Source organism: Rhinopithecus roxellana, chromosome 9, assembly GCF_007565055.1.
Source record: "Rhinopithecus roxellana isolate Shanxi Qingling chromosome 9, ASM756505v1, whole genome shotgun sequence".
Classification (NCBI taxonomy): domain Eukaryota; kingdom Metazoa; phylum Chordata; class Mammalia; order Primates; family Cercopithecidae; genus Rhinopithecus; species Rhinopithecus roxellana.
In genome coordinates this window covers 18,836,406-18,852,712 of record NC_044557.1, presented here as the reverse complement: position 1 = coordinate 18,852,712, position 16,307 = coordinate 18,836,406, and the positions used below count along the sequence as shown (strand labels likewise).

Here is a 16,307-nt window from a genome sequence, read left to right as displayed (position 1 = left end):
AAGAACATGTCTGGACTGTTGAAATCATGAGAGGAAATAAGAGTCGTATTTTTTTTAAAAGTGTGCAAAAATGCCTTCCGTCACGGCCGCCACTGGAGAGCAGTAGCCATGGCTCTACGCTACCCTATGGCCGTGGGCCTCAACAAGGGCCACAAGGTGACCAAGAACGTGAGCAAGCCCAGGCACAGCCGCCGCCGCGGGCGTCTGACGAAACACACGAAGTTCGTGCGGGACATGATTCGGGAGGTGTGTGGCTTTGCCCCGTACGAGCGGCGCGCCATGGAGTTACTGAAGGTCTCCAAGGACAAACGGGCCCTCAAGTTTATCAAGAAAAGGGTGGGGACGCACATCCGCGCCAAGAGGAAGCGGGAGGAGCTGAGCAACGTGTTAGCCGCTATGAGGAAAGCTGCTGCCAAGAAAGACTGAGCCCCCTCCCCTGGCTTCTCCCTGAAATAAAGAACAGCTTGACACAAAAAAAAAAAAAAAAAAAAAAAAAGTGTGCAAAAATGAGGAAAAGATAGAGAATAGTACTCTGGGGACAAAGGGAAAAAAACTGAGGAAATGTTCAGAGGGTTAGAAAGAGAATCATACGAAAGTGGTCCCACAAAGAGAAGGGAACACTTTCAAGTAAAAGTGAGTGTTCAGTTGAAAGATCAAAGAAGATGAGAACTGAACATTAGTAACTGACAGCTCTTTCATCTGACTCTAGACAAACAAAATGTGACAACCCCATTGAAACGTGGTTGGGTCTAAATCTATAACCTGCGATCTTTCTATCATACCATACTACTTGCTATTAAAACAAACAAACATACAAACTTGAGGTGCTGAAAAGACCAGTAAAATACCTACTAATAAATACACGTGCTAATTAAATGAATACTGATTTCATGACTGCTTTGATCCAGCACTATTCTAGACACTAAATGTAGAGTGCAGATAAAGAGGATGTGATGTCGGCACCTTATAGAGCTTTCAGTCTTCGGAAGTGGATAGATATCAATTAGTCATATTTAATAAGTATTATGAAGAAAAACTAACATGAGGATATAATAAATAAAAACAATAAAAGGATCTATCAGGACCCAACCTGGTGTGAACTTCAATTATGGCATCATATTTGAACTCAGGTCTTGCAAATGGTAGAAGTCAATGAGGTGGGATGGGCAGGGGTGGGAATTTGCATGACAAAAAGAGAATGACTATGAAGTGCTGAGAAGCTGAGCTAGAGAGTTCAGCATGGCCAGATTATGCAAAGCTTGGTAAGCCATGTTTGAAGGTCTCTATTTAAGTTTAAGGAGAAGCCTTTATAGGGTTTTGATATTTAATTTCCACACTGCATTCTGACTCACATCATCCTATTTTGAAAAGAATCATTATGACATTTCCTGGTAGTAAAGTGCAGCTACAGATGACTTTTTCCTTTTTCTTTGTGAAGTCAATTTATCACTCCGTGGATTTACCTTTATATCAGCACCATAGTAGCTACGATTTTGGACAAATTCTAGAGTTAGGAGAACACTACTGGTAACATCTACCCTGTGGATGCAACCACACCAATGTACTATTAGAGTAGAGAGGAAAGTGAGAGTAGAGAAGAAAGTGGGAATGAAGAGACAGTGAGCTGCCTTTGTCTAAAATATAGTAAATTCAGCTGTGAGTATACATTTCTCGTTGGAGAACGCAATGCCAAACTTGCCCTAGCAAGAATTAGGGGGCTAGGCACAGTGGTTCACGCCTATAATCCCAGCACTTTGGGAGACCTAAGTGGGTGGATCACTTGAGGTCAGGAGTTTGAGACCAGCCTGACCAATGTGGTGAGACCCCATCTCTACTAAAAATACAGAAAAAATTAGCCAGGCTTGGTGGCATGCGCCTGTAATCCCAGCTACTTGGGGGGGCTGAGGCACGAGAATCGCTTGAACCAGGGAGGCAGAGGTTACAGTGAACCGAGATTGCGTCACTGCACTCCAGCCTGGCAGTAAGAGTGAAACTCTGTCTCAAAAAAAAAAAAAAAAAAAAAAAATAAGAATTAGGGTGGCAATCACAAATCTAAAATGTCTCTTGTAGTCTGGAGACTCACCAAATCAGTTTACCGTGTGAGTGTTTGCCTGGGACAAAATGATGTGGCTCAGCTGAGCAATTGCCCTAAACCCCACTCAGTGGGGAAGGGACCTGGGAGCTCCTCTAGATGAGCACTCTTGGAATTCTGATTGTAGTCATGACTTAGCTCTATTCTTTTTATTATTTCCTGGTCCCACCTAGATTTAGTCACTCCCCAGTTCTTATCTGAGAAACTCCCATATTTGTTCTTTTTATTTTTTTCTATTCAGAACAAGTTGCTATGCAAAACACAGTATGTCTCATGACCACATCATCTACACTAAATTCTTCAAGTCCCTCTCATCAGCTTGGGCCTGTTTTCCATGCTATAATCCTACATTTCCAGTTGCTTACAGGATATGCATGTGGATACCATCTGTTACGGGTGGAACTGTGTCTCTCCAAAATTCATATGTTGAAGTCCTATGCACCTGTACCTCAGAATCTATTTGGAGATGTGGTCTTTTAAGTGGTCCTTGGGGTAAAATGAGGTTGTATGGGTGAGACCTAATCCAGTATAATGCTTATCCTTATAAAAATAAATTAGGACATAGACACACACAGAGGGAAGGTTAAGTGAGGACAAAGGGAGAAGATGGCCACCTGCAAGCTGAGGAGAGAGACGGCAGAAGAAATCAACCCTGGCATCACGCTGGTCTTGAACTACACTCCACAATTGTGAGAACATTTGATGTTTACACTCCACAATTGTGAGAACATGAGTTGATGTTGTTTAAATCATCCAAACTATGGTAGTTCGTTGTGGCAGCCCAGCAAATGAATACAGCATCCTGGATTCAAAGTCATTTTATAAAACTGAGTCAGCCCATCACTTTCCTCTAAGAGTAATTCCTCTTTCCCAAGACTGAAATCGCAAGCTCTTACTCAGCATCTGTTGTGGATTTATTAGGTGTCAAGCACTGGGGGTGGTTCCTGCCCTCATAAATCTCCCATTTCACTACAGCCCCCCTCAGCTCATACCTCTCACTGACACTTCCATTATCTCTACCTCTCTAACTGCAAACTGTGCAGTCATTTGCTATTTGTCCACCTTTCACCTTTCCTTTCTACTCAGTCATAGATTTCCGATGACTGTTTCATGGCATGCTTACTGCATTTAGTCAACTGCCACGCTTTCCCTGAATTACTGGTGTGGTCTCCTTATGGGTTTCTTCTTTTTCCGGTCTTTGCCTTCACTTATCTCCTATCCATTATACACCAAATATTCTGCAAATATAACTTTCACCACGTTACTCACCCTCCTTTCTCAAGAACCTCTCTTAAGAAAGGTAAAGATAAATGTGTGTCAGCCTGAGTCACTTAGGAGTAAATTTTATGTTTGATGTTTCAACATAGGCGGGGCTTCAGCTGTAGGTGAGTATCTGAGGTCTCTCACTGACGCATGTCATATCCTTCCACACAGTCTTCATCACTTGCTAGTCTTCATGGGCTAGCAAGGAGTATTCACATTTTGAGTTAGGTAAATATTTGAACGGTTCATTGTTTTGACAACTGCACTTTTTCTCTGTAAGTTTTCTAAAGTTGCATATATACACATGAGCAATCCAGATCCTACAAATAATTTAAGTTATAATGGGGTATGAGTACACCATTTTAAATTTCACTGCCTTAGACTTCTTTTATATATTAAAATTATTTCTAAATTAATTTTACTTCTAAATTAAATGTCTCCCTTGAGAGGCATTGTAGCGTAGTAGATGAAAACACAGACTCTGAATCTGGAATTTCTGTTTTCAAATACTAGTACTGACACCTAGTAAGCTGGATTTCTTGGGTGAGTGGTAAACTTTCTGCCCCCAGTTTCTGATTATAAGATACTTATCACCTAAGGTTGCTATGAGAATAAAATTGGTTAATAAATATAAGGTGCATATATCAATGCATATAATAATATAAGTATATGCTCTTAAGAGAATGAGCAATAAATACAGAAGTCCTATCTCACCTGCCCTCTCAAATTATGCACTAGGAACCACAAGTCTCATTTGTTAGCTCCATCATTTGCATTTTTTTTTTCAAAGCTCACTGTTCACCAGCCCCTCCAATGACATCACAATAAAGACAGGAGGCTTGGCACACTCAATCACACCAATTCAGCAGTGATGTAAAAATGGTGAAAAAGAGTGTAAATAACTTTTCAGAAGGTTGGCATGGGGTTTGTGGTGTTGCATGTGAATGGGTGAATGCTAAAATAAACCCACGAAAACATGAAGACGAAGTTAGTGCTTGGTGTAGATGAGGAAGATCACAAAAATGCTGTTTCTCCTGCTTCGGGAAATGCTGACCTCCTTCAGATCAACACGAAATATCAGGGGCCAGAATGAAACAGTCCTTTCCATCAGACAGATTTCCTTATTTCTGACCTAATCTGTGTGCTATAGGCTAGAGTGAAAATATCTCCTTCTCTCTTTCCCTGTCTCTCATTCTCTCCTAATTTCCCAAGACCTGTATGTAAACTGATCTCCACAAAAGTGAAAAGGAGAATGACCCAATGTAACTCACTGTTTTGTCATTTCCTCCAAGTTTTCTTTCTTTTTTCCTATTTGTTTTTCCACTGATCAATTTCTCTATCCACGAAATTAGAAATCAAAATTCCATTACCTCTGAAATGCTGTCCCCATATTGTAATCTGTTGCCATGAGCTTGACACTTACCAGGAGTTACAAAGAATGTTAAAATTCCCCCTTTCTGGGAATATTTGGTCTAAGTTGGAAAGATAAACAATACAATTAAAACAATACATTGTATTTTTTTAAAAAAAAAAAAACAAGGAATGTATTTTGCTATGAATGGCAAATAGCATAACAGAAACTGAATGTGGTAGAGAGGAAAAAATGATCACTAAGGTATTTGGGGATTCTGAAAGAGTTTGCCTGAGCTGAACTTTGGAAATCAGAAGCGAGGGAGAGGGAGAAGGAGAGGAAGGAACATTCTAGGAGGGAAAACTGAACAAGGCGTTTTGTGGGACACATGGAAGATCACAAGGTTGAGGACATGCCGGGGGAATTCAGATTTCAGATAAGAGGCTTGTGGAAAAAGTTCAAAGAGGAATATTGAGACCATATTATGAAGGATTTTAAATACCAGGCTGGGAGTTTGTGCTCTGCTTTTAGGTTAATGCTTCTCAAAAATTTCCCTAAGGGTGATAGGAATAGTGTCTCATTTGACTGCAAAAATTTTGAAGTTTTACCTGACAATATATAATGGATTATTTTTAAAGCTAAAATGTTGTCCATGAATGTATTCTACTGCATCTTATTTATTTTCATTGTTCTATAACAGTTATGATTTTCTTTTATCGAAACTTCCAGAAAAATCCAAGCTGCAGGATATGTCTCTTCTTAGAGCTTTAATTAGAGCTTTAAGTACCCCCCATACTTCTCAGAATCCTTGAGGTAAGAGCATTCCAGATAAAAAGCACCAGGCTTAGGCTACAGAAAACCCAGAAAACCACCATAAATATTTTGAAAAGAGACTTGTACACTAGCTGAAGGTAAGACATCCTTTTTTTTTTTTGAGGCAGTATCTCACTCCTGTCATCCAGGCTGAAGTGCGGTGGTGCAATCTTGGCTTACTGCAACCTCCACCTCCCAGGCTTAAGCAATCTTCCCATCTTAGCCTCCCAAGTAGCTGGAACTAGTAGGGGCATACCACCGTGCTGGGCTAATTTTTGCATTTTTTTTTTTTTTTTTTTTTTTGAAAAACTGGGTTTCACCATGTTGGCCAGACTGGTCTCTAACTCCTAGGCTTAAGCAATCTGCCCACCTTGGCCTCCCAGATTGCTGGGATTACAAGTGTGAGCCACTGCACCAGGTCAGGCACACTTTGAAAAGGAAACAAGAGCTGCAGGCAAATGCCAACCTGTTCTGTTCTTGGGGATCTTTCCCTTAAGCTTTCCCTACACAGGACAGAGGTGAAGATCACCATAATCATTGCTAAACATGGGCAATCTTTACCTCTTCAGATCACTGTCACATACAATAATCATTGCTAAACATGGACAATCTTTACCTCTTCCAATCATTGGCACATACAATAATCATTGCTAAACATGGACGATCTTTACCTCTTCAAATCATTGACACATACATTATTTCATTTTTATTTCAGCATATTCTTCCAAGAATGGATCAGAGGCCAATAGAGGGGTACATTGGGGAATGTTTTTCCCCACTGGGAAAAACATATGCATTTTGTTCCTTATTTGAGACCACTGTTACTTTATTAAAAAGTCAAAAGGTTATTTGAGAATGATTGTATCTTGTTAAATGATAAATTTTCGGGTACAGATCTTCACTCTGCAGTAATGAGGCCTTTCTTATTTGGTGAGATAATACTACTTTCCCTTAATTTACTTGTACGAACCTGACTAAGAACATTGCAATTGAGACTTTTTCCTGAGTGTTGGATGGACCCAGCTTCTGGGAGTGGGACAGGGATGGTTCCTTGGAAGGGTGGATGTTCTTAAGTCTGTTGGGAGAAATTAACTCTCAAAACAGGGTGCCTATGTTGCCTGTGCTTGGGATTGACAACCTTGATTTACACTGCTTTGATGTCTAGCATATCATATCTTTTTATAATTTACAACTGGGGATATAAGGCACTACTGGGATGTTCATGTTTCTTCTTATTGCTATTTCTTTTTCTTTTTTTTTTTTTTTTTTTTTTTTTTTTTTTTTGAGACGGAGTCTCGCTCTGTCGCCCAGGCTGGACTGCAGTGGCCGGATCTCAGCTCACTGCAAGCTCCGCCTCCCGAGTTTACGCCATTCTCCTGCCTCAGCCTCCGGAGTAGCTGGGACTACAGGCGCCCGCCACCTCGCCCGGCTAGTTTTTTGTATTTTTTTTAGTAGAGACGGGGTGTCACCATGTTAGCCAGGATGGTCTCGACCTCCTGACCTCGTGATCCGCCCGTCTCGGCCTCCCAAAGTGCTGGGATTACAGGCTTGAGCCACCGCGCCCGGCCCTTATTGCTATTTCTTTTTCATCCATGCAGTGACCCCAAACCTAGCAAATGGTATAGGTTGAAACTCTGGATGTGGGCAAGAGAAGCGGGTAGGGGGAGTTGTCTTATTTGAGACCCATGACCTTTGAGTTGGAAACTTCCCTTATAAATAGATATTAGAAAAGTTGTGATTTAAATGGGGGCCCTGAAAGGCTCTCTGACCCCAAATATCTCCCTCTGCCTACCTGCCAAGAATCTGCCAAAATTAAGTCTTTCATAAGTCTCTTATTAAAGCATAAATACTTTTGGGCATTTATGAAGGACTTGGGGAGGTGATGTTGAGGTTAAAACCCAAAACGATTTTAGTCCCATCATGGAATCTTAGAAACTTTTAGGAGCCTGATAAATAAGAGGTCAATCTGTTCAAAGTTCCACCTAGGACCAAGATGCTTTGTAATTGCTAAAAATTATTCACCCATCTTCACACAAGCAGAGTCAAGACCTAGAAATTCACCAAGTGATGAAGCAATTTCTTCCGTAATTACACCATAATAATGGTATTCGTTTAACAATTGTTATACCATGCAACTCTCAGCACACTTTTTCATCTACATTACTTATTTACTTCTGTGTGTTGAGCCCAAATCTGCCAACATGTGACTTCCATCCTTTGATCTCATTTTCTGGGAGCAGCACACAAAAAAGGGGGCTTCCTTGAAAGTTCTTCATATATTTAAAGATCACTCTCAAGCCCACAGTCAACCTGGAGTAGGCAGATGAAGCAACTGGGGAAAAAGACCTCTTGACCTACCAACAAACAGTAAGCACTTAGGGGAACAAATGGAAAACTACATGTGCATAAGGTTACTTATAGAAGTTTGAAATAGAAAAAAAACAAAACAAAATAATCACAATAACTTAGATGGCCATCACCGGGAGATTAGTTAAGAAAATTGCCATGTATGTTTATAATGTGATGTGATGCAACTACAGTCACGTGTTGCCCAACAATAGGGCTATGTTCTGAGAAATGTATTTTTGGGTGATTTCATCCTTGTGCAAACATCAGAGCGTACTTATGCAAACCTGCATAGTATGGCCTACTACACACCTTGGTTATAAGGTATAGCCTATTATTCCCAAGCTACAAACCTGCACAGCATGTTTCTTTACTTAATACTATAGGTAATTGTAGCACAATGGTATTTGTGTATCTAAAGTACACAAATTGTCTATGTATAGGACACTTACTATGAACAGAACTCGTAGGACTGGAAGTTGCTCTGGGTGAGCGAGTGAGTGAGTGAGTGGTGAGTGAATGTGAAGGTCTAGGACATTCCAGTACCCTACTACACATGTTACAAACACTGTATGCTTCAGCTACACTAAATTTATTTTTAAAACTTTATTTCCTCAATGATAAGTTAACTATAGGCACATATTCTCAGGGCCTCCTGGGGGTGTGTAATGGGTAAAAAAAAAATTTTTAAGTAATGAAAATAATAAATTAACCTTAGCTTACTATAACATTTTTACTTCATGAACTTTTAAATTTCATTTAAGTTTTTTGTAATAACACTTAGCTTAAAACATAAACTCATTGCAAAGCTGTACAAAAATGTCTTCTTTCTTTATATCTTTATTTTATAAGCTTTTTTCTATTTTAATTTTTTAATGTTAAACATTTTTGTTAAAAACTAAGACACAAACACACACATCACCCTAGGCCTGCACAAGCTCAGGATCATCCATATCACTGTCTTCCACCTCCACACACCTTGTCCCACGGGAAGGTCTTTAGGGTAATAACACGCATGAAGCTGTCATCTCCTGTGATAGCAATGCCTTTTTCTGAAATCCCTTTTGAAGGACTTGCCTCAGGCTGTTTTACAGTGAACTTTTTTGCTCATAGAAGGAGTATGCTCTAACATAACAATAAAATGTGTAGAACGGTAAATACATGAGCCAGTACATAGTCATTTATTATCATTACCAAGCATTACTCAGTGTACATGATTGTATATACTGGAGTTTTATACAACTGGCAGTACCAGCATCACCACAGACACATGAGTAATGCATTGCTCTACAAGCTTATAACAGCTACATGGTCAGTAGGTGACAGAAATGTTTACAGCTCTATCATAATCTTATGGGACCACCTTCATAAATGTAATCTGTCATTGACCAAAACATCATTATGTGGTGGATGACTGTTAGAAATGAGGATGTAATGATACATTTTTGACCAGCAAAAATTTCATGGCATATTGAGTAAAAGAAGTTGTTCATAAAACAAGTGTATGATTCTATTTGGAAAAATTATAAACATATATGTATATACATTTTTATAAATATGCAAGAAGGGATAATGAATAACTAATATATGGTTAATATTGAATGGTATTTGGATGATGGGATTGGAAATACTTTCTCAAATTTTTCTTCTTTATATATGTCAACAGAAACCCTTTATGAATTTTTCCCAAAAGCAATATAGCTATTTCCAAAATAAAATGAGAACAAATGACTGCTTAGTGCACAGTTGGTATTCAGTACACATTTGCTGAACTGAAACTTGAAGGTGAAAATAAAGCATTACCTAATTCCTCTAAGAACAAAGAGAAAGAAAAAAGAGGGTTGTGTGTTTGTGTGTGTGTGTGTGTGTGTGTGTGTGTGAGAGAGAGAGAGAGAGAGAGAGAGAGAGAGAGAGCTTGAAAAATAAAAGAAAAATTTGTTCAAGGTGGACTAAAAGGAGTAACGGAAACAAATTAAGTAAAATGTCAAAGCTGAATTAAAAAGATAAAATTCCCAATGAGAGATAATCTGGATGGTGGAACTGAACGGCATGGGAAGTATGCAAGAATCTATTGCTTGAGTCATTCTGGAAAAACAAAAACAAAACTAAAACTTTTTCAGTTTCTAAAAGTTGACCTTTTGGAAACCCATCTTCGTTTCTTCCATTCGTTATAAGGATACTGAAAAGGGTCAAAATTATGTGTCGGATTTCTCCGTGGCTTAAGCCTAAAGTGAAGCATCTCTGTGTAGAAGAGTGGCCACTCAGGGACTAATCTGGATACAGCCTTTCTTCCCAGTGGAATGTGTTCTTTGTCAGATTCCAGCCTCGGGCCTTTGCAGATGGCTATGCCCCAGTCTGCTGGATACATCATGGAAAATGAGGTCCTGTGTTAGCCACACGTGGGCTGTATTTGAACAGTATGTTATGGCTTCCTGACTGTGTGTAGGTTTTGAGAAGGTCAGGACACATCTGGTTCTAGTCTATCCTCTCAGTTGGATCAGGAAGAAAGTGGGTTCTGAAGATACTGGTTTCTGACCACTAAGGAGGGAGCTGTGAGGTTGTCTTTTATAGATTGAGTACATAAAAGCATTTTAGCATTTCTCCTTTCTCCTTTTTATTAATGAAAGCTGGTCTTTGAAACTCAAATTTCAAGCCACAAATATAAAACCCCAAACCAGCCTTTGGTATTGGACTCATTATACAGGCTCATCATAGCACCTTAAGACATGATAGTACTCTGTTGGGATATATGTAGCCTCCTGACCTCAGGCTCAAAAGTCTTCGCATGCCCCAATAATCCCAAGTTCCTCCCACAAATAAATAAATGAACAAAAACAAAAAAATCCACCCTTTAGTTGACACTGCCATCTCTATAACTGTAATCATATTCTTACACCCCCAGTTTCTCCTTGCCTCTGCTCATTTCTTACTGTGATCTGCATTCAACATCTTCATTTAGCTGCCTGTCTTCAATCTACCTTCACTTGCTATGCTCTGACTTTCACCCTGACCACCCCATTAAATTCAGCTGCTCCATCCAAGGGGGCTTATTCTCAAATTCCACATCCGTCCTTGACATTGGTGAAATGTTTGACCCTGGTATCCATTTACTTCTTGAAACTCTTCGTTCCATAACATTGCATCATCCCATTTCTCCTCCTATTTCTCTTCCTTTTCCTTCACTCTGCCTTCATGACATGTTTTTCTCTTTCACTACAGGTCTTCACAATCCCCTCTGCTCTTCTTTCTCATTCTAATTCCCTTGGATAATTAGCCACTATCAATATATCAATATTTTTACATAGATTGTACCATTCCACTCATATACCCACCAAATACATCTAGCCAAATGTTGCATGTCATCACAAACTTAACATGCCTAAATCAAGCTGGCCTTCCTCACCCAAATCCATATACAGATTACAAACTCATTCCCAGTGGTCTTGCTCTGACTACCATCTTCTCAATCTTGAAGGACAGAACCTTTATGATTATATTTTATTTTTCCAACTTCTTCTTTGATAGGTCTTTATTTCCCCCAATATCATCCTCTTTCTTTGAAATTACCATTCAAGTGATCTCCCTGTCCATCTCTCCTTTCAGTTGCACAGGTCTGTAATTTTGAAATACAGCATGTGCACAAAAGAGAGTTTAGAATTCATGTGTCTAATTACAAGAGTAAACAACAAAATGAACACCAGTGGATTGGCTGCCAGATTAAGGTATTGAACATTTTCAGAACAATGCTGCAGTTGTGGGTTACTCCAGGTTTGTCCTCTCTGCATACAATTCAACTGGTACACTGCAGTAAGACTAATTTTCTTGTAATACTACCTGTATTGAATTATTCTCTATTTCTCAAGAATATATAATGATTTACTATTGGTAAGTGAAAACTGCTAAGTTTTCAGTGTAGTTTTCAGTGTAGTTTTCAAGGCCGTCGAATATCCAACCCTGTCCAATTGCTTCTACCTTTTAACTTAGTAGCCGACCTCAGAAATCAAGTCAGACTATATACTATGTGTGTTTTGGTAGAGTCATCTTGGCTAGTTTCTTATACCTTTGCCACTGAGACTCTAGAACCTTTTGCCTAAGCATCTTTAATAATAGGATGGGACTTAGTCCAAGTAGAGAACACCAGTCTCATGATTTTTTCAGGGCTTGGGATGGCTTTAAACTCATCAACCAGTGAGAAGGAATTTCACTTAAAAACTGTAGAAAATAATTCTAAATAGGGAGTAAACTGATTTCATCTAACCTTTTGCCTGAAGCTTTCATGTATAAATCACTGCAAAAATTTCATATGAATAAAGCATTTCCTTCCTTGCATCTGAATTTATGTTGACTTTAAAATGAAACTAACCACAATAAATGTGAGTTGTTGGAGGAAAAAAAAATCTAAATCAAAAGCGGTTTAATAGTAATGTCTTTACTCATTTATTTTCTCAGTAGGGAATGAGTATCACAAACACTTTTCGGTTTTTATCCCTGAAACTAATCTCCATTGCTAGGTCAACCTCAAGGGGACTCTATGCACATATGTACTGGGGAAGTTTCTGTTTAGAAAACAGATATAACGCCAAACTTCATCCTGCTTCGGTTTTTATAAGCATCCCACGTTGTTGTGATAACTGAGATAAACTGAATTTTTTCTTCGCTTTTGAAAGCCAGAATGATAAAAATATGGTAAATATTTTAAAGCTAGATTTTAAGGTTGTTTCCCAAGCTGGCAAGAGTTTTGATGTTGCATCAACCGCACTTTAACATTTTCTGTAAGTGATTAAAGACTCTTTTTAGAAGATAATAATTGCTTACTAAAACCACTCTTGGTTCACAAATTGGTTTGAGATGGCAAGGATTTTTTTTTTCAAAATGAGGCTCAATAATCTGGGCAGTCTTTCACAATTTTTGTTCTGATTAAATTGTCCCATAAAATATTGACAGCTAGCGTGTACCACTTTCCTATATCCCTGGGAATATCTGAAACAAAAGGTGATGAGTTCTGCCTCACAATCTTAATACGAAATTAAATAACAGATGAAATAGTATGTAAAACATATTGAACACTGTATTGACAGAATCCCGTGTGACATTGTTCACCATATCCACCATTATTCACTCTTCCCCTTCCCTATTCATTTTATTTTGAAATACATCTTGAGTACAGAAGAGTGTATAAAATCTATGTGTATAATCACAAGAGTAAACAATAAAATGAACACCTGTACCTTGACTGCCACATTAAGGTATTGACCATTTCCAGAACTTTAGAAATCCCCTGAGTGTACTTCCCTTTCATTGTTCTCTTCTTGGGCTGGGATGTGAAACCTCAGGATGCACTTGCTTCCTCAGGCCCCTTCTGCGTAAGATTATTTCTGGAAACGGCCTGATAAACCTCTTATTGGCATTCCCACCTAATCTCTACTTCCCTTTGTGTGCTGGCTTTTTCTCTGAGTGCTCAGACCACAGTTGTGCCACATTCCGCCTTCTAGACATCCAGTCCCACCTATTTTGCATCTATGTCAGTCAGGGTTCCAGCAAGAAATAGACAGCACATTCACATTTTGAGGAGAATTTTTAATAGAAATCTTTTGTTTGCTTGTTTTATGGAGGTCTGAACAGAATTTAGGGAAATCAATAGAAAAATCATATATTATCCCTGGGCTAGCAGTGGAGGAGAAGTCATACCATCCTGCTATGAAGGGAGTAAAGAATAGAGTGGCTTCTGGCTGGGCGCAGCGGCTCACGCCTGTAATCCCAGTACTTTGGGAGGCCGAGGCGGGCAGATCATGAGGTCAGGAGATCGAGACCATCCTGGCTAACACAGTGAAATCCTGTCTCTATTAAAAATACAAAAAAATTAGCCTGGCGTGGTGGCGGGCTACTTGGGAGGCTGAGGCAGGAGAGTGGCGTGAACCCGGGAAGCGGAGCTTGCAGTGAGCCGAGATTGCGCCACTGCACTCCAGCCTGGGTGACAGAGCGAGACACCGTCTCAAAAAAAAAAAAAAAAAAAAAAAAAAAGAATGGAGTGGCTTCTGCAGCCCAGAACTGAGGAGCACAGCACAGCCTGAAATGGCTCGTAGTCTTTTGCGGAGACACAGTCTTGCTGTCAGGGAAGGACTCATAGGGTGCCTTGATCTCTTGATGCCTACTCCTCACCCCAGTGAGAGTCCAAATGAAAGACAGAGGGCAAGGGAAGCCTTGCATGCAGCCATAGACCAGTCTCCTGGATCATTAAGCAGGTGGGTATGAGTGGGGAATAAATCTGGAGGAGTCCATGGAAGCCATCCATTACAGCTTCTAGGGCATCAGTAACCGAGGAGCTTCAGAAACCATCCCTAGCCCTAGTGTCTTCAAAATGAAGGGAGACTTGCTGATCCATCTCACTTATTTTCCTATGTTGTTTGTTTTAATTTAATATCTGATTCCCACCTCTCTTGGGATCCTCCAAAGACCCCTCTGCCCCTTGTCCTGCAACCTGATCCTCTGAATACAAAACTGCTGCATGACATCTTTTAACATATGTCCGGCCAGACAGCACCCATCTTTTAAGGCCCATATCAGATCATATTATTTTCTGGGGAACTTTGTTAATGACATATCCCCAGAAACATCTTTTGCTCTCAACTCTTCTTGCACCTATAATCCAAATCCATGTTCTCCAAACTTTTTGATCACAGAGCCTCTGAAGAAAAAAAAAATTAAGCATAGTTTTCTGGTCTACATTTAGTCATATGTTCATAAATTATATGCATGTGCAGTTCTAATATATATATTATTTAAAAGGACACATAATTAGACAGTGAAATAATAAATTAATATGAATAAAAGTTCAAGCTCTCTTTTTCACTTACCTCAATCAATTTTCCCCACTTTGGTGACTTGATCTTTCTTCATCTCTAGTGCTTATTTCTATTCTTCAGTGTTTATGATTTTTTGAGCTTCCTTCAAATGAAAAGTTCTAGACTGTTATAATCACCTTTTTATAAATATGAAGTGGCATATAGAAGTATCAGTGTGTGGTAAGTTTATGTGTGTGTTTGAAACTTTTGTGTCACTTGCGTGGGGGAATGTGTGTGTGCGCCTGTGTTCACCTGTCCTTTTTGTCCTTTTGTGGGGGGTGTGTGTGCCTGCGTTCACCTGTCCTTGTGTGGGGTGTGCGTGTGTGCCTGCGTTCACCTGTCCTTGTGTGGGGGGTATGTGTGTGTGTGCCTGCATTCACCTGTCCTTGTGTGGGGTGTGTGTGTGTGCCTGCGTTCACCTGTCCTTGTGTGGGGGCTATGTGTGTGTGTGCCTGCGTTCACCTGTCCTTGTGTGGGGTGTGCGTGTGTGCCTGCGTTCACCTGTCCTTGTGTGGGGTGTGCGTGTGTGCCTGCGTTCACCTGTCCTTGTGTGGGGTGTGTGTGCCTGCGTTCACCTGTCCTTGTGTGGGGTGTGCGTGTGTGCCTGCGTTCACCTGTCCTTGTGTGGGGTGTGTGTGCCTGCGTTCACCTGTCCTTGTGTGGGGTGTGCGTGTGTGCCTGCGTTCACCTGTCCTTGTGTGGGGGGTATGTGTGTGTGTGCCTGCATTCACCTGTCCTTGTGTGGGGTGTGTGTGTGTGCCTGTGTTCACCTGTACTTGTGTGTGTATGTGTGTGTTTAGTGTGTGCATGTGTGCCTGCTGTCACCTGTACTTGTGCACTGGGTTGCTAAAAAAAAAATGGGCTTATTTCTGTGAGTATTATTTTAAAATATGGACAAATACCGCCCTGGACAATGTCTCTGAAAACTCTGCACTCAAAGTTTAGAAGGAACAATGGAAAAGGTGTCTTTTCTGCTACTACAGAGTCAGCTTCAGGCTAGTACTGAGAGTCCATGTTCTTCTTTAGTAAGGATCCAAGGCCTCCTAAAATTTTGGACTCCGTTTTATTGCAATCGAAATGTTTATTTCCTCACGTCTATTAGTTTAGAGGCATGCCACGTGAGACTAAGATGATATGCAAAATAAATCCCCATTAACTGACTAAAGCGTGACCATGTGTGAACATACTTTCTTTCCAAAAAAAGAATCTCAAAATGTTGATGACGAAAGGCTATGAATTTCCTTCTTAGATTAAAGGTCTTTCTATCCACCCTGCCTCTCATTTCTTTTGGGATAATAACATTTGTTGCCTTCTCTGACACTAAAAGTTATTCACGTTTCACATAAGAAATAGAAAAATAAAAGTATAAAGAAAAAACAAAGAAATTAAATGTATTTCCTTACCTACAGATACCTGTTATTAAAATTTTAGCTTATGCTTTCAATAATTTTTTAATGTATTACATATTTTATACCTACTAGGAATCATACTTCATTTTTGAAATCTTCCTTTTGTTCTTAATATATCATGAACATATTTCCATAGGCTAATTATACTTGGAGAAGATGATGTTGATCACTGTATAATAAATATTTCATCA

General features: G+C 39.7%; 1 protein-coding gene across 1 annotated transcript; it reads left to right on the top strand.

Moving 5' to 3' along the window:
* Positions 1 to 72: 72 nt before the first annotated feature.
* LOC104655212 (60S ribosomal protein L36) lies at positions 73 to 496 on the top strand. The gene has a single exon (XM_030938003.1). It carries the CDS (start codon positions 109 to 111, stop codon positions 424 to 426), a length of 318 nt encoding a protein of 105 aa, XP_030793863.1. The 5' UTR covers positions 73 to 108; the 3' UTR covers positions 427 to 496.
* The last annotated feature ends 15,811 nt before the right edge of the window (positions 497 to 16,307 follow it).

Excerpts from the sequence above, each read along its gene's own strand:
- LOC104655212 (XM_030938003.1), top strand. The coding sequence starts at position 109 with ATGGCTCTACGCTACCCTATGGCCGTGGGCCTCAACAAGGGCCACAAG.